Genomic DNA, 26,411 nt, shown 5'->3' on the forward strand with positions numbered 1-26,411 from the left:
GCCTCGCAGATTTGCAAGGCGGCTACCTGGTCGTCTTTGCAGACTTTCTCGAGGTTTTACAGAGTTCATACTTTCTCATCGGCTGATGCTAGTCTGGTTCGTAAAGTGTTGCAGGCGGCAGTGGATCGGCCGTCTGCTTGACTGCTTATCTGCCCACCCAAGGGACGGCTTTGGTACGTCCCACGGTCTGTGTCTGTGTCTGTGTGGGGGACACAGCTCCCGCCCTTTTTGGTATTTTCCTTTGGTTCTCTGTCCCAGGGTGTGTTCAGTTATGCATTTTCTACTGGTTCTCTGACAGTTTTTTTTTTTTTGACCTGTGTGTCTCCTCTTATTGCTCTGGAACTTAAACTGATTAGCTCAGAGCCTGAAGGCGGGTATATCCTGCTGGGAGGAGCTGACTTTTTTTTTATTACCATAGTGTCACACATCCTAGAGACAGCAGCATACAACCCACGGTCTGTGTCCCCCAATGGATCCTCCGAGAAAAAGATGTTACGGTAAGTAAACAAATATCTATGTTTTTTGCATTTTCATTTTTTCCTCATCACCTTCTAAAAATCATAACGCTTTCAATTTTGCACATAAAATTCCATATGTTGGCTTATTTTTTGCGCAACCAATTCTACTATGCAGTGACCTCAGTCATTTTACCAAAAATCCACAGCAACAGGGAAAACAAATTCATTGTGCGACAAAATTTAAGAAAAAATTTCATTTTGTAACTTTTGGGGGCTTCCGTTTCTACGCAGTGCATTTTTCGGTAAAAATGACACCTCTTTATTCTGTAGGTCCATACAATGAAAATGATACCCTACTTATATATGTTTTATTTTGTATTATTTCAGCACTACATGCAGGAAAATTTATACATTTAATATTGTCATCTTCTGACCCCTTATAACTTTTTATTTTTCCGCGTACGGGCCGGTATGAGGGCTCATTTTTTGCACCGTGTTCTGTTTTTATCGGTTTTTATCCCTGCTCCAGTTTTTATCGGTACCGTTTTTGCATTGATCGGACTTTTTGATTGCTTTTTAATAATATTTTTTTTTATGATATAAAAAAAGTGACCAAAAATACGCAATTTTGGATTTTGGCATTTTTTTGCGCGTATGCCATTGACCGTGCGGTTTAATTAACAATATAGTTTTATAGTTCGGACATTTACGCGCGCGGCGATGCCACACATGTTTGTTTTTATTTACACAGTTTTTTTTTTTTATATGGGAAAAGGGGGGTGATTCAAACTTTTATTAGGGAAGAGGTTAAATGACTTTTTTGTAAAAATTTTTTTTTTTGCAGTGTTATAGGGAGCTATAACACTGCACACACTGACCTTTTAACCTGATCCCTGCAAAGCCATAGCTTTGCATGGATCAGTGAGATAGGGGATTGATTGCTCAAGCCTGTAGCTCAGGCTTGGAGCAATCAGACGCCGATCGGATGCGACAGAGCAAGGTAAGGGGGTCTCCGCTCGCATCCTAGCTGATCGGGACATGGTGATTTTATCGCGATAGTCCCGATCAGCCCGACTGAGCTGCCGCTTCTGAAGGGTTAATAGCACGCGGCACAACGATCAGTGCCACGCACTATTAGCCCAGGGTCCCGGCTATGAATAGCAGCCGGGACCGACCCATTGTGATGCGAGGGTCACCCCGTTTTAAACAACGGGCGCAGGGCGTACAGGTACGCCCTGCGTCCTTAAGAGGTTAAAATGAACAGAGGTGTCAGCAGAGAGCACTGTGTTCCAAAAAGAAAAGAAATTCCTCTGTAGTGTTCAGCAGCTAATAAGTACTGGAAGGATTAAGATTTTTCAATAGAAGTAATGTACATATCTGTTTACCTTTCTGGCACCAGTTTATTTAAATAAAAAAAAAATTCCACCGGAGTACCCCTTTAAAACCATACCCATAGTTTTCGCTGCTTTATCGGTCCTATTTTCTCTATCGGCTCCATTGGGGGACACAGACCATGGGTGTATGCTGCTGTCTCTAGGAGGTATGACACTATGGCAACAAGAAAAGTCGTCTCCTCCCAGCAGGATATACCCGCCTCCAGGCCCTGAGCTAATCAGTTTAAGCTTAGTGTCTAAGGAGGTGGACATGGTCTGGAGTTCTCTCCAGACCAGGTCTTATGTTTTATTATTTTCCGAGATTTAGGGATGTGTTAGATTTTTTTTTTTATTCCATTTTCTTTCCTGTTTTCAGGTGGGGACTCAGTAACTGCAGCTCACTGTTTCCCCATTGCGAGTAAGGGGGCACAGACATTGCGTATATGCGCTGTTCACCCCCTCTCGCCAACGGTCAGCGCCTGGGTTTGTACCTCATGGGTCCGAGTCACCCTATCTCCCTGCTCGCCTCTCTCGCACATGGTAGCCCGGCATGATGCAGGTGATAAAAGCTGACTGAAGACTTCATAGGAAGACTTCATGAGGTAAATTCTTCTGACTGAGGTGAGTATATTTCCCTTTCTCCTTAGGTGCATGTGATTAGATTTAAAGGGGTACTAATCACCCCTTTAAAAATTTGATTGTGTGTTTTTTTTACATTGAAGCGGCTGACAGCCGCGGCGTTCTTCTATGCGGGCGCTCTGAGCGCCGGCTTAGTTTCACTTTCAGCAGCGGCTGCCCCGGCGATGTCTAGTCCGCTCAGTTCCCTGCGAGTACACTCGGGGCAAGGAGCGGGCGCCATTACGGGACTTCTTGTTAATACTTCTCAGGGCGCGAACTGTCCAGTAATCAGCGCTGTGCGCGCAATTATGGTGGCAGTGGCCAATCAGCAGTGCCCCCTGCTCCTAACACGCCCCTCCCTTGCTATTGGCCGGCATTTCTCCTCTCTGACAGCCTGGAGACTACCACGGGTTCGAGTCCCGGGGTGGGACAGTGTGTTACAGTGTTGTGGTTTCATAAAAAAAAAAAAAAAAAAATGTCCATTGTGGTCCATGGGGATCTCAAGGCATGTGAAACAGTAAGATAAGCAGACTATCAGCAACACAGTGAAATGGAACACAGCCTTGGGTGAGAGAGGCCCAGAACGGCCTCCCTCTAAACAGTTAACTGGAGTGTTAGCCACTCCTTTAATCTGTTAATACTGTAACTCTAAACTGTCTGGTTCTGCTGAACCACTTGTTCTGCCTGCTCCACTGCTCCCCCAGACCCCCCTGCTACTCTACTCCGGTTGTTCTTCCAGACCCGGTGGGTTCGGCCGCCCCTCCAGCCTGGGTTCCCTCCCTCTCCCAGTCTATATCCGACTTGGCTCAAGTCACCCATTATGTGGTGACTGCCTTGGAGAGGCCCTCTCTACAACTGCCCTCCGGAGGGTCCCACTCTCCCCCTATTCTGACGTTCTTGCAGCATCATAGGGGTGTGTCATCTGACTCATCCCCCGAGTCTTCGCACGGGCGCTTCCCTTGCAGGCATCGCCCCGTTACTCCGACCTGTAGCAAGCTTCGCTCCTCTAGAGAATGCTCCCAGGGTCGCCGCTATGGCTCGCCAGACCCGCGTACTAGGTCCGTGTCTCTCTTCTAGGGCCGCCTCACAGGTTTCCATTCACCTGGAGAACTTGTGGAAGAAGTTTCTGATTCGGCCTCCGATTCAGAGGACCGCACGGATGTGCTTAATGTGGTGTACTCATTGGTTGCGGCCATAAGAGACACCTTCCATCTAAAGGACCCAGGAACTTCGGACGTAACTCCAGAAGTCTCCTTTCAGCTCTCACGCTGAATTTTAAGCCCTGCGGGTATCCGCCTGAAGTCACCCTGACAAGAAGTTTCAGGAAACGAAGAAGGTTCAAGCGCGGTATTCCTTCACCAAGGACTTTCATTGCTCCGTGGACCTCCTCTCCAACTGTGGATCTGCCGGTCTCCCGCCTCTCTAAGGCGCCTACCCGGCCGTTGGCTGATGCGGCTGCCTTCAAGAATCCTGCAGACATGAAGGTGGTTACTTTGGCAATCTCTGCCTTTTGAGGCAGCAGGTTCTTCCTGCTTTTACTTCTGCCTGGGTGTCAAAGGCCCTTTTAGTATGGTCTCCCAACTCCGCCAGTCTTCACGGTCCCTCCAGAGGATTTATTTAATCTAGCTCTCCGATGCTCCGCAGACGGAGATTTTTCTGTGTTCTGCTTCCATGTGCACTGTACGGCTGTACGGCCTTGTGCACTGTTCCACTGTACGGCCTTTACGAAAAGGTATCTGGTAGCCACCGTCCCTTCATGTGGCTTTAAGCCTGGAAGGACGCCACCTTCAGGAAGTGAGGCGACGGGCGGAAAAAGAGTTCTTTATTTCCTCTGGTGAGACTCACAGAACCGCTTTCCGTCGTAAGTCCTCCTTCCGGTTCTGCGGACCTTTGGTACCATCAAAGGGTCCAGCCAGGCAGCCTTCATGGGAGGAGGGCTCCTCTTTCCGATCCCATTCCTCCCAGAGGTCTGCTATCCGTTCCGGCCATTTGGCGGCCCCATCAGGCACCCACAGGCCTTCCTCGGCCTGAAGGGTCGCCCCCCCCAACCCACCGACCTCTCTCGGATGGTTGGTCACCTGGACATGCAGCTTCAGGGGAATGTTTTCTAGGTTTATTCCAACCTCTTTGCTGTCTCCAAGAAAGCCGTTTGTTTGCCCAGTCTTGGTTCTCGAGTATCTCAGCCAGCATCTTGCGTTCCCATCCCGAAAGGAGTCTCTCCGTTTGGTGCTGGCGTCCATGGTTCAAGGGGAGTTTTCATTCGTCGGTGGACATCAAGGATGCCTGCCTCCACATCTCATTGTTTCCCGGTCATCAGCGGTACCTCCGCTCTGCAGTTGCGGACGGTCATTTTCTATTGTGGCTATCCATTTTGGTCTGGCCACTTCTCCACGGACCTTTACCAAAGTCCTGGCGCCTGTGATAGCCTTTTTACAGACAACAGTTGTTTCCGTGGTTCCTTATTTGGACTACCTCCTGATCTGAGCTCCAGCTGGACCCAGATCCTGGAGAGTCTTAGTCTCAACCTCCAGACCTTGTCTCACTTCGGTTGGTTGGTCATTTGGGACAAGCCCAACCGCTCTCCTGGGGCTCCAGTTCGATGCGGCCTCTGCCCGCTTTCGACTCCGCCGATTCTTTTCAAGAGTCTGACTTCAGCTCCCTGCTCCAGTTTCCATTCGCTTTTGCATGGATGTCTTGGGTCGATTGGCGGCGGTCATGGAGGCCGTGTCATTGGCCCAGTTTTATCACCAACCTCTTCAACTGGTGATTTTTTTTTTTTCCGGTGGGACAGGTCTCCATTGTCTCTTGACCGCAAGATCGTTCTCTCTAGTCAGTCTTGTCGGTCCTTTCTATGGTGGCTTCATTTTCCCCCTCATTTTTTTCTGGGTTGCTCCTTCCTGTCCATCCCTGCCAGTTTGTCAGGCTGGGGAGGTGTTTTCAGGGACCGCCCGGTCTGGGTTCTTGGCCCCTCGAGAAGCTTTTTCCCTTTCAACATTTTGGGGCCTAGGGCAATTCTTTCTTTGCTTGCTTCTTGGGAATTTCCCTCCTGGGTGGAACTCAGGTTTCCGGCTATCTGTTATCTTCAGTCTGGCCATCCCTGGGATGTGGTCTTCTCGGCCGGTCCTCAGTCGTCCAAGGCCACTGGTCCCTACATCCAGGGGTGTTTGCTGTGATCTGCAACCCCTGGAGCGCTCCAGGCGTGGACCTCTGCTTGTCCTGCCACAACCGAAGCGTTCCTCTCTCTTGGTCGAGCCTTGCCCTACCTTGTCTGTTTGGTGGTCGGGCTTTGCCCTACCATATGTTTCCTCCCTTTCTTCTCTTTTCGGGGTCCAGAGGAAACTCTCTGGGACGTTTCCGCCATTCTAGTGGCCCAGCCTGGGCCCGGTCGGCCCATCCTATCATCCAGACATCCTATCTCGGGTCTCCTGTGCCACCCCTATTACAGTCTCTGCTTGACGGCGTGGCGGTCGAGACCGCAGTTTTGAGAGCCGCGGTTTCTCTTCCCAAGTCATTTGCACCATGCTCAGGGCTCGTAAGTCCTCCTCGGCAAAAATTTACCACCGTACCTGGCGGTCTTATTTTAGTTGGTGTGAATCTCAGGTCTTGAATCCTGTTACCTTTTCGGTTTCCCGTCTTCTCTCTTCTTGCAGTCGGGATTGGAACTGGGGTTGTCTCTCAGTTCCCTTATGGGTCAGGTTTCGGCCCTTTCTTTTCTTTTCCAGCATCCTCTGGCTTCTAATTCTCATGTCCGGACCTTCCTTCAAGAAGTAGCACATGCTGCCCCTCCTTATCGGTCCCCTTCTCCCCCGTGGGACTTAAATCTGGTTCTGGGTGTCCTCTAAGGTCCCCCTTTTCGAACCTCTTAGGGAAGTGTCCTTGCGCATTCTTTCTTGGAAAGTGGCTTTTCGTATAGCTATCGCCTCTATTCGGAGAGTGTCCGAATTGGCAGCTCTTTCCTTCCGTTCTCCGTTTCTGGTGATTCACCAGGACAAGGTCATTTTCTGGCCAGATCCTTCTTTTTTGCCTAAAGTCGTTTTGTTTTTTCATCTCAATGAGGACTTCGTCCTTCCGTCCTTTTGTTCCGCTCCTTCTCATCCCAAGGAGCGTTTACTCCACAATCTGGCTGTGGTGCGGGACGTTCGGTCCTACCTCTCTGTCACCGCTTCCTTTCGTCAGTGTGATCCTTTTTCGTCCTTACGGAAGGTCGTTGCAAGGGACAACCTGCTTCCAAGGCCGCCATTTTTCGGTGGATCCGGTCTGCTATTTCGGAAGTCTATCACTGTAGGGGAAAGATCCCTCCCTTCAGGGTTTTGGCTCATTCTACCCGTTCTGTTGGGGCTTCTTGGGCTCTCCAGAACAAGGCCTCGGCCTTGCAGATCTGCAAGCGGCTACCTGGTCATCCTTGCATACTTTCTCGAGGTTTTACCAGGTTCATACATTCGCATCGGCTGATGCTGGTGTGGGCCGGAAGGTGCTGCAGGTGGCGGTGGTTCAGCCGTCCGCCTAACCGGGTTTTCTTCTTGCCACCCAAGGGACGGCTTTGGTATGTCCCATGGTCTGTGTCCCCCAATGGAGCCGATAGAGAAAAGGAGATTTTTTATTACTTACCGTAAAATCTCTTTCTCGAAGGATCCATTGGGGTACACGGCTCCCGCCCTTTTGGGTTTCTCTTTGGTTCTCTGTCCGAGGGTGTGTTCAGTTATATATATTTTCTGATTCTCCGACAGTTCGTGTTTTCTTCTCGACCTGTCGGTCCTCTCCTATTGCTCTGGAACTAAAACTGATTAGCTCAGGGCCTGGAGGCGGGTATATCCTGCTGGGAGGAGTCAACTTTTCTTGTTGCCATAGTGTCACACCTCCTAGAGACAGCAGCATACACCCATGGTCTGTGTCCCCCAATGGATCCTTTGAGAAAGAGATTTTATGGTAAGTAATAAAAAAAATCTCCTTGTTACTTTGTTGTTTTAGGGTGTATTCACATGTGTACAGCATTCTGCATATATTTGCTGTGCAGGATTTGAAGCTGCAGATTTGGAGCTGTGTTCAGTCAATTTGTTTATATTGAACTCTGCAGCAGAAAATCTTCAGCTTCAAATCCTGTGCATCAAATATGCACAGGATACTGTGTGAATACACCTTTAGGGTAGGGTCACACCTTCCATATTTTGCTTCGTATTTGCTGTTTATTTTCCTTCCTATTGATGTCAATGGGTAGAAAATCAGCTGCAGAAAAACCTTCAGCAAAATACAGCACGTGTGACCCTACCCTTTAAGGGTAGGGTAACACGTGCCATATTTTGCTGTATATTTGCTGGTGCATATTTTCCTACCCACTGAAGTCAGTGGGTAGCAAAATACACACCTGATTTTGCTACTCATTGACTTCAATGGGTAGGAAAATACGCAGCAGCAAAATACGGCACGTTTAACCCTACCCTAAGTGTAGTTTTCATAATAAAGTTGCCCAGTGAACAATAGGTGTTTAGTGGTAACCAGTGATTATCTCTGTCTGTAATGATTTTTCTCCTCTATATTAAAGCGTACCCGTCAGATCCAACAACATTTTTTGTTGGTGGTAAATTTTCGTTGATACTTGCATCATTTCTTGGTGAAAAATTTGAAAATTTGATGAAAAATTTGAAAATTTTGCATTTTTTTTTTACTTGGAAACTCTCTGCTCATAAGGAAAATGAACATCCCAAACAAAGTGTAAATGAAAAAAAAAATGTTTTCCCCAAATTTTACATTTTTACATGGGGTAATAGGAGAAAATGCCCCCTCAAAATTTGTAACCCCATTTCTTGAGTATTAAAATATCCCACTCGTGGACATCAAGTGCTCTGCTGGCGCACTACAATGCTCAGAAGAGGAGGAGCGCCATTGACCTTTTTCACGTTTGACAGATCTTTGGAACAGTGGGCTGAGCAAATGAAAAATTTAATACTTCATTTTCATGGGCCACTGTTGCAAAAATCTGTCAGACACCTGTGGGGCGTAAATGCTCACTGTAGCCCCTATAACATACCATGAGGGGTGCAGTTTCCAAAATGGGGTCACATGTGGTGGGGGGGGTCATTGTTCTGGCACTTTGAGGGCTTTGTAAACACACATGGCCTTCAATTCAGGGCAAATTTTCTCCAAAATCCCAATGGCACTCCCTCTCTTCTGAGCATTGTAGTTCTCCCGCAGAGCACTTTACATCCACATATGGGGTATGTGCTTACTCAGAAGAAATGGGGTTACAAATTTTGGGAGGCTTTTTTTTCCTATTTTACCTTGTGAAAATAAAATAAAAATTAAGGTAACACCAGCATTTTACTAAAAAATTTTTTTTTTGTTTTCCCATCCAACTTTAATGAAAATTCACCAAACACCTGTGGGGTGTTAAGGCTCACTATACCCCTTGTTACATTCCGTGAGGGGTGTAGTTTCCAAAATGGGGTCACGTGTGGGTATTTATTTTTTTGTATTTGTCAGAACCGCTGTAAAATCAGCCACCCCTGTGCAAATCACCAATGTAGGTTCAACTGTACATAGTGCGCTCTCACTCCTGAGCCTTGTTGTGCGTCCGCAGACCATTTTGCGCCAACATATGGGGTATTTCCGTATTCAGGAGAAATTGCATTACAAATTTTTGGGGTCTTTTTTTTTTTCCATTTACCTCTTGTGAAAATAAAAAGTATGGGGCAACACCAGTATGTTAGTGTAACATTTTTTATTTTTTTTACACTAACGCTGGTGTAGACCCGAACTTTTCCTTTTCATAAGGGGTAAAAGGAGAAAAAGCCCTCCAAAATTTGTAACGCAATTTCTCCCGAGTACAGAAATATCCCATTTGTGGCCCTAAACTGTTTCCTTGAAATACAACAGTGCTCCGAAGTGAAGACTTAATTAGGGATTGCGTAGGGGTGGACATAGGGGTATTCTACGCCAGTGATTCCCAAACAGGGTGCCTCCAGCTGTTGCTAAACTGCCAGCATGCCTGGACAGTCAGTGGCTGTCTGGAAATGCTGGGAGTTGTTGTTTTCCAACAGCTGGAGGCTCCGTTTTGGAAACACTGCTGTACGATACATTTTTCATTTTTATTGTGGGGGGGCGACAGTGTAAGGGTGTGTACATGTAGTGTTTTACCCTTTATTATTTGTTAGTGTAGTGTAGTGGTTTTAGGGTACATTCACACTGGCGGGGGTTTACGGTGAGTTTCATGCTAGGAGTTTGTGCTGTGTCGGAAAATTTGCCGCAGCTCAAACTTGAAGCAGGAAACTCACTGTAAACCCGCCCGTGTGAATGTACCCTGTTCATTCACATGGAAGGGCAAACCTCCAGCTGTTGCAAAACTACAACTCCCAGCATGCACTGAGAGACAGTGCATGCTGGGAGTTGTACTTTTGCAACAGCTGGAGGCACACTGGTTGGAAAACCTTCAGTTAGGTTCTGTTACCTAACTCAGTATTTTCCAACCAGTTTGCCTCCAGCTGTTGGAATCTAAAACTCCCAGCATGTACTGATCGCTGAAGGGCATGCTGGGAGATGTAGTTATACAATAGCTGGAGGTACGCAACTACATGTTCGTGCATGTTGAGAGTTGTAGTTTTGTAAGATTTAGAGGGCCACTGTTTAGAAACTCACCGCACAGTGATCTCCAAACTGTAGCTTTCCAACTGTTGCAAAACTACAAACAGCTGTCTGAGCATGCTGAGAGTTGTAGTTTTGCAACATCTTTAGGGTTACAGTTTAGAGACCACTGTATAGGGGTCTCCAAACTGTAGCCCTCCAGATGTTGCTCGGCAACTCACCGGCTTCCGTAGTCTGCACCAGGGAGCCAGCCGCATTTCATCGCCGCCGCTGATGGTAAGTGGATCTCCGGCGCCGGTCACAGGACAGTCCCCCCCCGATCGTCTATTGGTCGGTCCTATCCCTTCAGGGGGGATCGTGGGTGTCTTGGACACTCCCAATCCCCCTTATTTTCCGGGGACCCGTATGACCCGGAATCGCCACAGATCGCCGGTCTGAATTGACGATATGGGGGGGTTTGCACTGTATGCCTGCTGATAAATATCAGCAGTCTCCATGGTCCGGTTCCCGCCCGGCGGGGACCAAAATTCCCGGAGGCGTACAGGTACCCGGCCATTTTTTGAACATCTGACCACGGTCACTTTAAACATTAATAACTCTGGAATACTTTTAGTTATCATTCTGATTCCGAGATAGTTTTTTCGTGACATATTCTACTTTAACATAGTGGTAACATTTTGTGGTAACGCATCCTTTCTTGGTGAAAAATCCCTAAATTTGATGAAAAATTAGAAAATTTTGCATTTTTCTAACTTTGAAGCTCTCTGCTTGTAAGGAAAATGGATATTCCAAATAATTTTTTTTTTTTATTCACATATACAATAAGTCTACTTTATGTTTGCATCATAAAATTGAGTTTTTACTTTTGGAAGACACCAGAGGGCTTCAAAGTTCAGCAGCAATTTTCCAATTTTTCACAAAATTTTCAAACTCACTATTTTTATGGGACCAGTTCAGGTTTGGAGTGGATTTGAAGGGTCTTAATCTTAGAAATACCCCACAAATGACCCCATTATAAAAACTGCACCCCCCAAAGTATTTAAAATGACATTCAGTCAGCGTTTTAACCCTTTAGGTGTTTCACAGGAATAGCAGCAAAGTGAAGGAGAAAATTCACAATCTAAATTTTTTACACTCGCATTTTCTTGTAGACCAAATTTTTGAATTTTTACAAGGGGTAAAGGAGAAAATGTATACTTATATTTGTAGCCCAGTTTCTCTCGAGTAAGGACATACCTCATATGTCTATGTAAAGTGTTCGGCGGGCGCAGTAGAGGGCTCAGAAGCGAAGGAGCGACAAGGGGATTTTGGAGAGTACGTTTTTATGAAATGGTTTTTGGGGGGCATGTTGCATTTAGGAAGCCCCTATGGTGCCAGAACAGCAAAAAAAAAAAACACATGGCATACCATTTTGGAAACTAGACCCCTTGAGGAACGTAACAAGGAATTAAGTGAGCCTTAATACCCCAGAGGTGTTTCACGACTTTTGCATTTCACATTTTTGCAAGGGTTAATAGCAGAAAATACCCCCCAAAATTTGTAACCCAATCTCTTCTGAGTATCGAGGTACCCCATAAGTTGACTTGAAGTGCACTACGGTCGAACTACAATGCTCAGAAGAGGAGTCATATTTTGGCTTTTTGACAGCAAATTTTGCTCTGGGACATGTCGCATTTAGGAAGCCCCTATGGTGCCAGGACAGCAAAATAAAAACCCACATGGCATGCCATTTTGGAAACTAGACCCCTTGAAGAACGTAACAAGGAGTACAGTGAGCATTTACCCCCCACTGGTGTCTGTCAGATCTTTGGAACAGTGGGCTGTACAAAATTTTTAATTTGCACAGCCCACTGTTCCAAAGATCTGTCAGACACCAGGTAAATTCTCACTGCACCCCTCATTACATTCCGTGAGGGGTGTAGTTTCCGAGATTGGGTCACATGTGGGGTTTTGTTTTTTTTGCGTTTGTCAAAACCGCTGTAACAATCAGCCACCCCTGTGCAAATCACCTCAAATGTACATGGTGCACTCTCCCTTCTGGGCCTTGTTGTGCGCCCCCAGAGCACTTTGCGCCCACATATGGGATATCCCCGTAGTCGGGAGAAACTGCATTACAGATTTTGGGGGGCTTTTTTCCCCTTTTACCTCTTGTCAAAATGAAAAGTATAGGGCAACACCAGCATGTTAGTGTAAAAAATTTTTTTTTTTACACTAACATGCTGGTGAAGACCCCAACTTCACCTTTTCATAAGGGGTGAAAGGAGAAAAAGCCCCCCAAAATTTTAGGCAATTTCTCGGCGATACCCCATATGTGGCCCTAAACTGTTGCCTTGAAATACGACAGGGCTCCGAAGTGAGAGAACGCCATGTCCATTTGAGGCCTGAATTAGGGATTTGCATAGGGTTGGACATAGGGGTATTCTACGCCAGTGATTCCCAAACAGGGTGCCTCCAGCTGTTGCAAAACTCCCAGCATGCTTGGCCACTCAACGGCTGTCCTGCAATACTGGGAGTTGTTGATTTGCAACAGCTGGAGGCTCCATTTTGGAAACAGTGGCGTACCAGACGTTTTTCATTTTTATTGGGGAGGGGAGGGGGGCTGTGTAGGGGTATGTGTATATATAGTGTTTTTTACTTTTTATTTTATTTTGTGTTAGTGTAGTGTTTTTAGGGTACAGTCACACGGGAAGGGGGATTACAGCGAGTTTCCCGCAAACTTGCAGCCTGATACTCACTGTAAGCCCTCTGCCCATGTGAATGTACCCTGTACATTCACAGGGGGGGGGGGGGACCTTCAGCTGTTGCAAAATACAACTCCCAGCATGCACAGTCTATCAGTGCATGCTGGTAGTTATAGTTTTGCAACAGCTGGAGGCACACGGGTTGGGAAACACTGAGTTAGGAAACAGACAATGTTTCCCAACCAGTGTGCCTCCAGTCGTTGCAAAACCACTACTCCCAAACATTCTCAGGCATGCTGGAAGTAGTAGTTCGGCAACATCTTTAGAGCCAGATGTTGCCGAACTAGAACTCCCAGCATGCTTGGAGTTGTAGTTTTGCTACATCTGGAGAACTACAGTTTGCAGACCACTAATACAGTGGTTCCCAATCTCTGTCCTTCCAGATGTTGCAAAACTACAACTCCCAGTATGCCAAAACTGTCCAGGCATGCTGGGAGTTGTAGTTCTGCAACATCTGAAGTGCCAGATGTTACAGAACTAAAACTCCCAGCGTGCCTGGACAGTAAGGGCATGCTGAGGATGTGTAGTTTTGCAACATCTGGATGGGCACAGTGGTCTCCAAACTGTTGACCTCCAGATGTTGCAAAACTGCAACTCCCAGCATGCCCGGACGCCAAGGGCTGTCTGGGCATGCTGGGAGTTGTAGTGTAAGGGGACCAAATGGAGCAGTCCCAATCGCTTTACGGCGGTCTGGGCTTCAAATGTCCTGCGACGCCGCCGAAGATCCACTCACCTGTCGCCACCGCCGCCTTCAGGGACGAGGTAAGTACCGGGGCTGGGCCCCAGCACTCCCCCGTCCCCCGCCGCGTCCTCCGGTCTTCCTCCCGTTCTCTCCGGACTTCCAGGGACCGGGCAGGGCGGGAGGGAGGAAGTAACCGCCCCCCCCCCCCTGCGATTGGTCGGTTAGCTAACCGAGGAATCGCAGGGGATCGGAGGAGGTGGCAGGCTTGCCACCTCGCTCCTATACTTCAGCATGGTCCTGGCTTTCTGTGACAACCGGGATCATGCAAAATTACCGGGCGGTCGGGTCCCAGAGACCCGATCAGCCCGGTATCGCCGCAGATCGCAGTGGCGATTTCCCTCGCGATTTGCGGCGATCGCCGACATGGGGGCCTACATGGCCGCCCTCGGCATTTGCCATGGATGCCTGCTGAACGATTTCAGCAGGCATCCGCTTCCGATCTCTGCCCGGTGAGTGGCGGAGACCGGAATGACTCAGGACGTATGCATACGTCCTGGGTCCTTAAGTACCAGGGTCCCAAGACGTATGCATATGTCTTGGGTCCTGAACAGGTTAAGCACCAGGGAGCCAGGGCGTACCCATACACCCTGGGTCCTTAAGAGGTTAAGGATATAAGATTGAAGAAATAGACCATGCACTAAATATTGTAATGTAGTGATTCTTATCGTTAATGTGAAGTAATATTTATACATGGTTGTTTACTCTCACTTTCAAATACAGTGTGTGCAGTAATATTTTGCAGTTAACTTTTTAATTGTTTTACAGAGACGTGTCAGTCATTGACTGAAAATATTAGAGAAGCTTTTGAAAAAGGTAAATATTTATTTATTTATTATTTGCTGTGCCGACCTCTAGTGTTCAAAAATAATAGTGAAGATACAGTATCTCAGAGGGGCAAGGCTTTTTAATAGTTTAACATGTGACCAAAGCCTACCCAAATATATACTGTACTTCTACATTATGTATTGGTAAGTTAATTAGGCTGGGTTCACACCACTGTTTTCAATACAGTTCCCATATACGTTTTTAACTTGAAAACCGTACAGAACCGTATTGAAAATCGCATACATTGAGACTCCATTGAAAACCGTATGACAAAAGTTGCATCCGGTTGTGTCCGTTTTTTTTCCCCCCGTTACTCTAAACCGTAGCCTACCACAGTTTTTGGTCCGGGTGAAAAACCGTATTGAAACATATAAAAACATTTTTAACATGGGAGTCAATGGAAACCGTACAGAACCATATGTGCATATGGTTCCATACGGTTTTTGTCTTTGCACAGTTTTTTTCTTGGAATTTCAATCAAACAAGTGAAACTTTATTCATAATGGAATGAAAAGTTAAAAACTTATAAGTTTTTTTCCTTAAAAACAGATGCAACTGGACATAATTTTTCAAACTGTATACGGATTAAAATTTGTACACGTTTTGAGGAATCCGTTTATCAAAAACCTTATATGGGAACTGTATCGCTTTAGACAGTTCTTTGCTAAGCCAGGCCATGACAAAACCCTGATGACAGGTTGACTAAGAATTTCATCCTGGCACTAAGGTTTTGTGTCAGCCCTTTCATTATCTCCTTCCCCACTCATGACATACATTTATGGCATGGGTTGGTGAGGGAGTATGCTACTCAGGTACTGGCTACTATCTGCAGCTGACATCTACTAGTAATGACTGTCATCTGAGATCACTCCATGTCCATTATTTAACCAGTTAAGTGTCACAGCATTTCATCAGTTATTATCTGCAAACTGCAGTGTTTGTCCAAGAAAAAAGGCTGTGACTGCCCTTACACTAATCTTTTGTGGCTGCAACAGTTGTATGTACAGAAGTAAAGTTCTTGTGTTAATTGTGGTAAATTAAAGGAGTTATCCTCTATTCTAAAAACAGCGCAGCTCTTGTCCTCAGTTTCTGTGTTTTCTGTGTAGTATTGCAGATCACTTCCATTGAAGTGAATTGAGCAGAGTTGTTTAACACACACAACCTGAAGACAGGTGTGGCACTGTTTTTGGATAAAAGAATGTTTTTCTACTCCTAGATAAGCACAATACTGCCCCATGGCCAAACATAAAATATTTTCATGCTTATCGTATCTTTGTTCTTTCTTCAGGTGACCTTGATTGTGCTAAAGTGTTACTAGTAAAGATGAAGTACTATGTAAACATACTTGATCAAGTGAAGAAGAAAATGATTCCGTAATAATTGGACTCTGCACCTCTGTTTAGTGTTGACATATACTGTGAGTGATCACTATGGAATGATCACCAAATCTCACCAGGAAAACTGCCTTTTAGCTTCCAAGCATTCTTACACATACTTTTTATTTTATTTTTTTTCTCAACAACTAAAGACTTTAAAAGGAATGACTATTACGCACATATTTGGTACGACTCTGCTGATCCACGTTGTCGTGCCCACTCCTTGAGGCTGCTGAATGATGTCATCTGATTGTGCTGTGGTGAACAAACAAGTGTTGATGACATGTTGTTATTATTGTCATCTGGTTACATTTTAATATATCAATGTATTTTTATCTGGTAGATAACTGTGTTTGGGTTTGACAATTGTTTTCTGCAGTGCAATAATATTAAATTATATTTTTTTAAATGTTGATTCCTATTTGTGGGAAATATATATGTCAATGTATTAGTAATACCAGTTTTATACACAAATACATTAAGGGTAGAGTAATAGTCACACACAATGCCTTTTTTCTTTCAATTGTAATATTCTGGATCAGGTCTAGGGGACAACTGATGTATTGAGTATCACAAGTCGTTGCAAAGCAGCTCATTTCCAGAAGGAAAGAACTTGCTCTACAGTGCTACCCTCTAATGAGCCTTAAAACATGATCAGAGATTAAATGCCAAGCCAGAATTTCCTCCAAAAGGGGGAATTACCCATCTGCAGACAGATGTTGGACAACCAAGTTTGGACATTGGATGTAAGGCGCGCTCCTGCCTGCCAGAGTTTAACCCCTTTTAAAGGGAACCAATCACCACATTTGAGCCCCTGTAACCATTAAAAACATCCAGTATTGGCATGCTGAGGGTTGTAGTTTTGAAACTGCTGGAGGCCCACTGTATGGGAAACACTAGCTAATGTCAGTACATACCTTCATTAATCAGGGTTAGTATGTGATCATTGTGTTTCAGGCTGTCCAGGCATGCAGGGAGTTGTAGTTTTGCAGCAATTATTCCATAGTTGCCCAGACACTGGATAATAGGATAAGCCAGTGTTTTCCATACAGAGTGCCTCCAGCTGTTTCAAAACTACAACTCTCAGCATGCCAATACTGGGAGTTGTGATTTTAAAACAGCTGGAGGCACACTGTATGGGAAACATGGGCATTGGAGATAGGATGATGAAGGTAGTAGGAAAGAACCCCTAGCTAACTTTTTATTAAACAATCTACCTAAAGTAATAGGAAAGCTGTTCAGCACTGTCTGTCCCTTGTTGATCAGATGTATACAGTCCAATGCTTTTGCTGAGGGGAAGGACTGGCGGCGCTAGGACCCAGAGGCAGTGCAGCAGCCTGCGGGATACATGTAGCAGAGATGAAGATTCCTCCATGCCCAGGCTGTTAAACACACCCATGTAGGTGTGTTTAGGACAGGAGGAGAGTGATTACAGCCCTGTACACCGTGACTACATGCAAACTCCACACCGCCCAGGGGACTACTTGAGCTGCATTTGCTTACAGCATGGGACATATTACAACCTCATTTTCTGAAGATTAGTCATCCGCAACTACTATGAAAACATGGTAGGAACATTTTTTTAATGCTCTAGGGGGTGTTTTTAATGGTCACAGGAGCTCAAATGTGGTGATTGAAACGTAGAATGTGTCGGCAGATAAGAACCATTTGGCCCATCTAGTCTGCCCAATAATCTGAATACTATGAATAGTCCCTGGCCCTATCTTATATGAAGGATAGCCTTATACCTATCTCTATCTTATATGAAGGATAGCCTTCTGCTTATCCCATGCATGTTTAAACGCCTTCACTGTATTTTCAGCGACCACTTCTGCAGGAAGGCTATTCCATGCATCCACTACTCTCTCAGTAAAGTAATACTTGCTCATATTACTTTTACACCTTTGCCCCTCTAATTTAAAACTATGTCCTCTTGTGATAGTTTTTCTTCTTTTAAATATGCTCTACTCCTTTACCATGTTGATTCCCTTTATGTATTTAAAAGTCTCTATCATATCCCCTCTGTCTCTTTTCTTCCAAACTATACATGTTAAGGTCCTTTAACCTTTCCTGGTACGTTTTATCCTGCAATCCATATACTAGTTTAGTAGCTCTTCTTTGAACTCTCTCTAGAGTATCTATATCCTTCTGGAGATACGGCCTCCAGTACTGCGCACAATACTCCAATTGAGGTCTCACCAGTGTTCTGTACAGCGGCATGAGCACTTCTCTCTTTCTACTGCTTATACCTCTCCCTATACATCCAAGCATTCTGCTAGCGTTTCCTGCTGCTCTATTACATTGTCTTCCTACCTTTAAGTCTTCTGAAATAATTACTCCTAAATCCCTCTCCTCAGATACTGAGGTCAGGGCTGTGTGAAATAATCTATATTCTGCCTGAGGGTTTTTACGCCCCAGGTGCATTATCTTGCACTTATCCACATAAAATTTCAGTTGCCCGAGTTCTGACCATTCTTCTAGTTTGCCTAAATCCTTTTCCATTTGGCGGATCCCTCCAGGAACATCAACCCTGTTACATATCTTTGTGTCATCAGCAAAAAGACATACCTTACCATCGAGACCTTCTGTAATATTGCTAATGAAGATATTAAACAATATTGGTCCCAGTACAGATCCCTGAGGTACCCACTGGTGACAAGACCTTGCTCTGAATATTCTCCATTGACCACAACTCTCTGTTGTCTTTCACTCGGCCACTTTCTAATCCACTCAACAATATTGGAGTCCGAGCTCAATGACTGTAATTTATTGATAAGTCTTCTATGTGGGACAGTGTCAAAAGCCTTCCTAAAATCTAGATATGCAATGTCTACTGCACCTCCGCCATCTATTATTTTAGTCACCCATTCAAAAAAATCAGGGAGATCATGTCAAACAAATCTTATTGAAGTAAACCCATGTTGTTTTTCATCTTGCAATCCATGGGATTTTAGATGTTCCACAATCCTATACTTTAGTAGGGTTTCCATTAATTTCCCCACTATTGATGTCAGACTTACTGGCCTATAGTTGCTTGATTCCTCCTTACTACCTTTCTTGTGAATGGGCACAACAATCTAATTTCCAATCTTCCGGGACGGCTCCTGTTACCATTGATTGGTTAAATAAATCTGCTAATGGTTTTGCTAGCTCACCACTAAACTCTTTTAATAATTTTGGGTGTATCCCATCATTGAGTCCCTTTTTAAAGAGTACACTCTGGGTTTATGAAGCACACTCAGGAGCAACAAAAAATATTAACATATCTGGTATCTCTGTTTGCAGAATTTCCCAAACTAAATATAATGATTATGATCCTACAAAAACAAATTTAGTCCAAATGTCATATTTGCTGATTTTTTGTCACATATTTCAGGAAAAAAAATAATAAATGATCATAAAGTCTTATCTGAACAAAAATAGTAAAATGGAATCTGTCTACTTCTGCTGGACGGAGATCGCAGTTAGCCGGGAAGTGCAGCGCCCCTCTGGTGATATCTAGAAATTGGTTGTAGTCTGAACATTCAGACCCTCAGCAATCAAAACTTTTTACATGTCTCTGAAATGTCAAAAGTTTTTCTAAATGACAGGAACACTTAAATGTTTAAGCTAAAATTACAAGTTGATGGGGGGGGGATGGGGGAAGAAGTGTTTTCACTATGAATTTTTTGTGTTTTATTATCCACTCCCGGTTTGGGCTTTTAGGGTACGTGGTCCCACATAATGCTAACTCAGCCCCATCCCCCAAACCTCACTGAACATACAGGGCTGCCGATGGGTAGCCCGGTGTACATGCTCTTTGCAGAATATGCGGCATATTCCCGCTGTGCAGCACATTTTACACAGTGTGACATACGGTATGTGGGACAGCACCCTACAGCACCCTAATAAAAAAAAAAAAGTAAAAAAAAAGATACAATATAAATGAAACCTTTAACCAGATTTTAGGGAACCTGTCACCAGGTTTTACCATATATAACTGCTGGCAACATGTTACATAGGGTAAAATTTGGGTTCTCATCATGCCTGAATGTCCTCCTCTCCACAATAGTGCAGAAAATGAGTCTTAACATTGTACTGCATTGTGTCCTAATGAGGCTCAAGCAGTCGTGGGGTGTGTGGCATCCTGTTCTAGTTTCTGCGCCCAGGGCTCTCATCACTACTACTCAGGAGTGGCAGCCTGGGCATGGCTCTTTACTGAAATCTTGTGCAGGCCCAGAAATGATATAAGCCTGGGTATAAAACTGGGCTAGTGCCAGAGTTCAGGGAGCAGAACAGAGACGTCGGGTGTGCTCGGGCTGTCAGTCGTAGGCGTGAGTACAGGGTCTAGTTGGGATGCTGCGCGCCTTCAAGAGCATACGATGTGGGGCACTTTTAAAACTCGTTTTCGGTATCACAAGCGAGCAGAACTTCCAGACATGGTAAGAAATTATACCTTTTATATGACGTGTTGCCATCAGTTATGTAGGGTAAAATCTGGTGACATGTTCCCTTTAAGATGTATGACACACAGATGGGTGCATTTTGATCCTGAGTGTTCTGTAAATTTATTTCCAACAATAGCAAGAGATCTTTTTAGGGAAATGCAATAAAGTTTTCCCCTGAATTCCCTAAACAGGTTCTGATCCAGTTACTGTGACTGCAGCCTGAGGGTATATAGTAATTGAAAATATTAGATAAATATACAGATATACAGATTTATTTTAACCCATTGGAGGCTAGTAAAATTATGGTGATAACAAATGTGTATTATTATTATTATTTAGTTGTTTTGTAATTGAAAAATATTTTTTAAATAAATTGTATTTGTTATAAAAATATTGCAGGAGATTTATGAAAACCCATGTCTCCCTATCAATAGATACGGTCTATTGCAGTGTGCAAAAAGGCAGTGACAAGTTATTATAATGTCTTAGTTGGTTAAATCAACTGGTGCCAGAAAGTTAAACAGATTTGTAAATGACTTCTATTAAAAAATCTTTACACTTCAAGTACTTTTTAGCAGCTGTATGCTACAGAGGAAATTCTTTTCTTTTTGAATTTCTTTTTTGTCTTGTCCACAGTGCTCTCTGCTGACACCTGATGCCCGTATCAGGAACTGTCCAGAGCAACATAGGTTTGCTATGGGGATTTTCTCCTGCTCTGGACAGTTCTTGATACGGGCATCAGGTGTCAGCAGAGAGCACTGTGGACAAGACAAAAAAGAAATTCAAAAAGAAAAGAATTTCCTCTGTAGCATACAGCTGCTAAAAAGTACTTGAAGGGTAAAGATTTTTTAATAGAAGTAATTTACAAATCTGTTTAACTTTCTGGCACCAGTTGATTTAACCAGTTGCCATCTAAGGATGAGCCGGTTTGTCCTGAGACTTCAACCTATGTACGGCGCAGGCTCCTGACTCGAGCAAGCATCATACTGGCCGTCCTCCTGCTGATTCCTGTAGCTCGGGGCCGGCGATAATAGCAGACATGTGGCGATTGCTGTGGTCGGCTATTAACCCTTTAGATCGCCGCTGTCAAAGTTGATGGGGAAGTCTAAAGGGACATTTAAACCATCCCTGGTGGTCCAGTGGGGTGGATCGCCCCTCCGCAACACGATCACAGGGTTTATCTCACGTCCGAACGTCCTATGCTGGCTGCTGCGCTGTGAATGATAAAGCCTGGCAGGACCAGGCTTTATCAATCAACCGCAGGGCACACAGATCAATGTGGTTCTATGAAACCACATTGATCTGTAGGAGGAATCTAATATGTAAAAAGAATATAGGGGGAGATTTATCAAAACCTGTGCAGGGGAAGAGTGGTTCAATTGCCCATGGCAACCAATCAGATAGCTTCTTTCATTTTGCAGAGGCCTTGATAAAAATGAAAGCGATCTGATTGGTTGCTATGGGCAACTTGGAAACTTATACTCTGCACAGGTTTTGATAAATCTCCCCCATAAAGTAAAAAAAAAACACCTATTAACCCCTTTTTTATTAAACGTTTAAATCACCCCCCTTTTCCCAAATTACATATAAAAAATATGTAATCATAATAAAATAAACATATGTGGTATCGCCGCGTGCGTAAATGTCAGAACTATAAAAATATATTGTTAATTAAACCGCCGGGTCAATGGCGTCTGCGCCAAAAAATTCCAAATTACAAAATAGTGTATTTTTGGTCACTTTATATATAATGAAAAAATAAATAAAAAGCAATCAAAAAGTCCGATCAATACAAAAATGGTACCGGTAAAAGCTTCAGATCACAGCGCAAAAAATAAGCCCTCATACCGCATGAATGGAGCTGTGTAGTCTACAGCGCGCACTCCTCACTGAGAGCTGGGTTCGGTGCTGGAGATCGCGGGGGTCTCAGCGGTCAGCCTCCATGATCAGCTACTTATCCCCTATCCTGTGGAGAGGTTAGTTTTGGCTGGAGTTCTCCTTTTAATGCAATTGACAAATCTGTGGCATCAAGTGATGTTAAGCTTCGGACTGCTGCTCAGTTTCTGACAGTAACATTGGTGCTGTGTGTAGATCAGATTTACTTTGCTTGTACTGTAATCTGCTGTGGATTTGCCATGTAAATTTTTGCAGGAAATCAGTCTAGTATATGTTTACCACTTACTATTATAGTGCTGGTCTTCAAGGGGTTACATAACAAGGACTTCATCAGTTACAACAGGGCGGGTGCAGAACAGAGCATTTTTCAGATTTTATTTAGAAACTGTAAGATATTTTTCCACTTCTGATGACTGCAACAGAAATGCGACATGTGAACATGGACTTGTGACATGTGAACAAGTGTGAATGGTGTGCATGCTCTGTGTCAGGCTGGGGATCTCACACATGATCAGAAAGAATCACTGCAGTGACCATCTCCATGGTGACTGTACAACAAACCAAGGTGCCTAGCACCTCCGCCCCTGACTTCTGATTGGCTGATTTCTGAGCTCACCTGCTCCCATTGGTTTGTGCCAATGTCACTCAACATACAGAAACTGCCAAGCAAGGTTATGTGTTGTCAACACAAATCTGAGCAGACTCTGCCTGCTGTCTTCTGTATATAGCATTTAGCTGTGTAATGTTTCTTATTCATTGCTGTGTTTCTTATATTTTGGGGGATATGTTTTAGTAGTAGGTCAGTTGTAACCTTTACTAGGAACATATTTAGAGCTATAATATTGTGAATTGTAAGCCCAGTTCACTGCAATATGGTGTTAAGCAAGAGGTTTTCTAAGGACATGAGTCCAATGCTGCCTGCAGTGGAAGAGGCAAAGGATGCTGAGGAGGAAGAAGTCAGTGGTTCCTTAGGAAGGATCCCTAGCAGACCACCAAGCAGACCACTATCGCACCTGAGCCGGGGTAGCATTGACAATAAAGTAAGTTATTTAGAGAGGATTATTTGTTTGGGCTTTGTTTTGTTGTTGTATGTGTTTTTATTTTATTCATTTTAACACCCTCACTAGAAAAAGCACAAACTATGTAAAATATTATTATGCAATTTTAAGCATCATAAATCCTGTATATTTGTCTAGATTGATAGATATAGAAGTTTTGTAAATTGTATGTGTGCATGCAATTTTTTGACATAAGCCACACACCTATTACAAGCCATTCCCCTATAGCAAACTGAGATCACAGCTAAGAGCTGAGGGGAAATCTGATCATTGCTTTGGGCAACTGCTGCAGTTTTTCCTTAACTTGTGATTCTTATACATTACACCCCTTCTGTATATACTACAACTATACACCTGCCACAAGCTTGTATGGTACACATTACTTGGCAAGTAATGATCATCTCTAAACACATTGAGGGAGATAAATAAAACTGTCTGCATCAACGACCTGGAGCAAATGATTTGAAGCAGGATCTAAAAGGGGTAAAGGCACTGATACAGACACTTATAGAAGAAAATCTGTCAATCACTCCTGTACATATGGAAGTATTCTTCCCTAAAATGAGTGTTTTGGTGATAGAACCACTCTCTCTACATGTGTGGTGGCCTGGTACACCATCTCCAGTTTCTACCCAGCACAGAATAGTTGGGTGGCTGAGAGATATGATAGGTTTGCTGGATGCATAGAACGTTTCTCTCCAGGATTGTATAATAATGCAAAGTGTATTTTCCGCATTAAAGGGGTACTCCGCTGCTCAGCGTTTGGAACAACGGGAGCTTGTGACGACATAGCCCCGCCCCCTCAATGTTATGCCCGGCACCCTCAATGCAAGTCTATGGGAGGGGGCGTGATGGCTGTCATGCCCCCTCCCATAGACTTGCATTGAGGGAGCGGAGTGTGATGTCATGAGGGTGCTGGGCTTTGACGCCACAAGCTCCCGTGCTCCAGTGTTCTGAACCATTTGTTCCAACGCTGAGCAGCGGAGTATCCCTTTGAATGTATTTTCTGTCTTGCACCACAAGACTAGAGCATACACTGAGTGTGCAGGGTTAACTTGTTCACATTGCATTGAATCTTTTGGTCATTCATGGGCTTTGTATGGAGGAACAGTTTTATTTTAAGGGTGCGTTCACACCGATTTTGGTTCAAACTCGCAGCCATTGGGGTCTGCGGTGGATTTTCCATAGCGGAGATTCCGCCATGGAAAAAAATCTGCTGCAGATAGCCCAAGTAGAGCCTGTCCCTTTCAAACTCGCAGCAGGTTTGTAAAACAGAATCCGCTCAGGTGAACGCACCCAAATAGTGGAATACTGGATTAACAACACTTAGCTACATGGCACTAGCTCCTCTGTGGGTATCCTCCTGTAGGGGATGGTTCCGGCCTTTCTTCCAGGAATGGGAGACAGGAGGGCAAGAGAAGAATCTTTGCACACCACATGGGCATCTTCCGGTTTATGTTACCCCGGTTCTGAAGGTTATTCGTTGGGGTCTGGGGATGTGGGAGATTAGGACTCTGTCGAGGAAATTACTACCCTCATCATAACCCTGAACATCATTCCTAGTGCGCACCACATATGTAGCAGTATATGGAACTTGGTATGGGCCATTATGTTCTGCTGTACAGTCTCTATGTACATGGCTCTGCTCTTTGCACGGTCATTTAATAAAATAACTAGGTAGGTTAAAAATGTAAACACTTATGTTATAATCATGAACTATTGCATCTTAACCAGATTGTACCAAGATCAGCTACAGCAATGTCCGTGACTGAAGAAGATGAGAAACAGGAAACTGAGGAGGATATACACCCAAATGAAGAGACAGAAGAAATTGTACCAGAAAATCACCCTGAAGACTCGGACATACCTAAAGACGATCCTGATGACTGGGACACAGACTTAGAAGTTGAAGGTTTGTTATTGGAGTGGATATCTGAGTTACCCATAACATTAGAACACTTGGCTAGGTTCACACTACGGAATTTCCGCCTGCAATTCCGCTTTGAATTTGCAGGCAAAAATTCTGCTTGCTAAAATGTATAGTATAGTGAATGGGTTTCACACTTTGGAATCACATTCTTCAGGCGGAAATACTTTTGGAACACTTTGCAGTCTATTGGAGACTGCAGTGTCCGTGCAGTCCTAGCGCCGACTGATTCAATCGGTGCTCTGCCCGGAGATTCTGTAGTGTGAACCTAGCCTTAGAGCACAAGACAGTTATCAGTGAGCTGGATGGCACATCTAACTTACAAACTGTGTTAGATCTTTGTTAGATCAAAACTTTGATAGATTATGTTGTTTAACATGGGCCGATAAAAATTTTTTTTAATGTATTTTGTTTTTTCCTCCATGCTTTTTAACCTCTTCAGGACACAGGGCGTATGGATACGCCCTGCATTCCGAGTCCTTAAGGACACAGGGCGTATCCATACGCCCGTGGGAAATCCGGTCCCCACCGCTAGCCGGTTGGGGACCGGAGCCGGATACCTGCTGAAATCGTTCAGCAGGCATCTCGGCATATTGCCCAGGGGGGTCATCATGACCCCCCATGTCCACGATCGCAGCACATCGATCGGTCTGCCGCCAGCCTTTTTTTTTGGGCGCAAATCTTTATTTTTTTTTTTTCCAAGCGTGTGTGCGGGACCCTCTTAGTTATAAAAGTGCGGTCCGCCACTGTTTGTTAAAGCCCACCCGCCGCTGATCAGTCCCGTAGTACTGATCAGCGTTTTTTTTTGTGGTGCCGCCGCTTTTTTTTCCGGGTTTTCTAGCGGGTTTTTTTGCACCCATAGGCGGTCCGTGCCACCAGTAGCAGGCGTGTACTGTGTGGCCGGACCTTACCTGTGTGTGTGTGCGGCGTGCCTCACCGCTGTCAGTGATTTATCACTGATCAGCGTATTTTGGATTTTTTTTGTAGTAAAGGCACTTTTTTCGGTTAACGCGTATTTATTTTTTGCGCCCATAGGCGGTCCGTGCCACCTGTAGCAGGCGTGTACTATGTGGACAGACCGTACCTGTGTGTGCAGCCTGGCCCACCGCTGTCAGTGATTTTTTTTTTGGGTTCAGGCGGGTGCATTTTTTCGGGGTTAAGCGGTTTTTTATTTTATTGCCCAACAGTTCGTCGCCGCTAAACTGGGCTCATTTTTAGCTAGACCCGGCGGCTGGACTCCAGTCGATGCAGCCGAAATGAGGACCTTTTGGAGCCTTGCGCTGCATTTGGGTCTAGTTAAAAAACCCAGTGTCAGGCAATATTGGAGTGGGGACGTCTTTTACCAGATCCCGCTCTACAATATGGCCATGGCACGTTCCCGGTTCGAGGCCATTC

The 26,411-nt window shown here is 44.7% G+C and overlaps 2 protein-coding genes across 3 annotated transcripts in view; both read left to right on the forward strand.

Moving 5' to 3' along the window:
- HSCB (HscB mitochondrial iron-sulfur cluster cochaperone) overlaps positions 1-16,117 on the forward strand; it is a 28,453-nt gene extending 12,336 nt beyond the window's left edge. Inside the window, exons 5-6 of the mRNA XM_056529671.1 lie at positions 14,273-14,320; positions 15,621-16,117. Of these exons, the coding sequence (XP_056385646.1) occupies positions 14,273-14,320; positions 15,621-15,709 (137 nt within the window). The 3' untranslated portion in view covers positions 15,710-16,117. The remainder of the gene's footprint in view (positions 1-14,272; positions 14,321-15,620) is intronic.
- A 1,022-nt stretch (positions 16,118-17,139) lies between these two features.
- The window catches only part of LRRC74B (leucine rich repeat containing 74B), a 38,979-nt gene continuing 29,707 nt past the window's right edge, over positions 17,140-26,411 (forward strand). Inside the window, exons 1-2 of one of the 2 annotated variants that reach the window (XM_056552297.1) lie at positions 17,140-17,276; positions 24,824-25,001. In XM_056552297.1, coding sequence (XP_056408272.1) covers positions 17,274-17,276; positions 24,824-25,001 — 181 coding nt within the window. In that variant the 5' untranslated portion in view covers positions 17,140-17,273. Of the gene's footprint in view, positions 17,277-22,656; positions 23,072-24,823; positions 25,002-26,411 lie in introns of those variants that run through there. The other variant, XM_056552293.1, reaches the window with a different exon arrangement.

Source organism: Hyla sarda, chromosome 1 (genome assembly GCF_029499605.1).
Source record: "Hyla sarda isolate aHylSar1 chromosome 1, aHylSar1.hap1, whole genome shotgun sequence".
Taxonomy (NCBI): Eukaryota; Metazoa; Chordata; class Amphibia; order Anura; family Hylidae; genus Hyla; species Hyla sarda.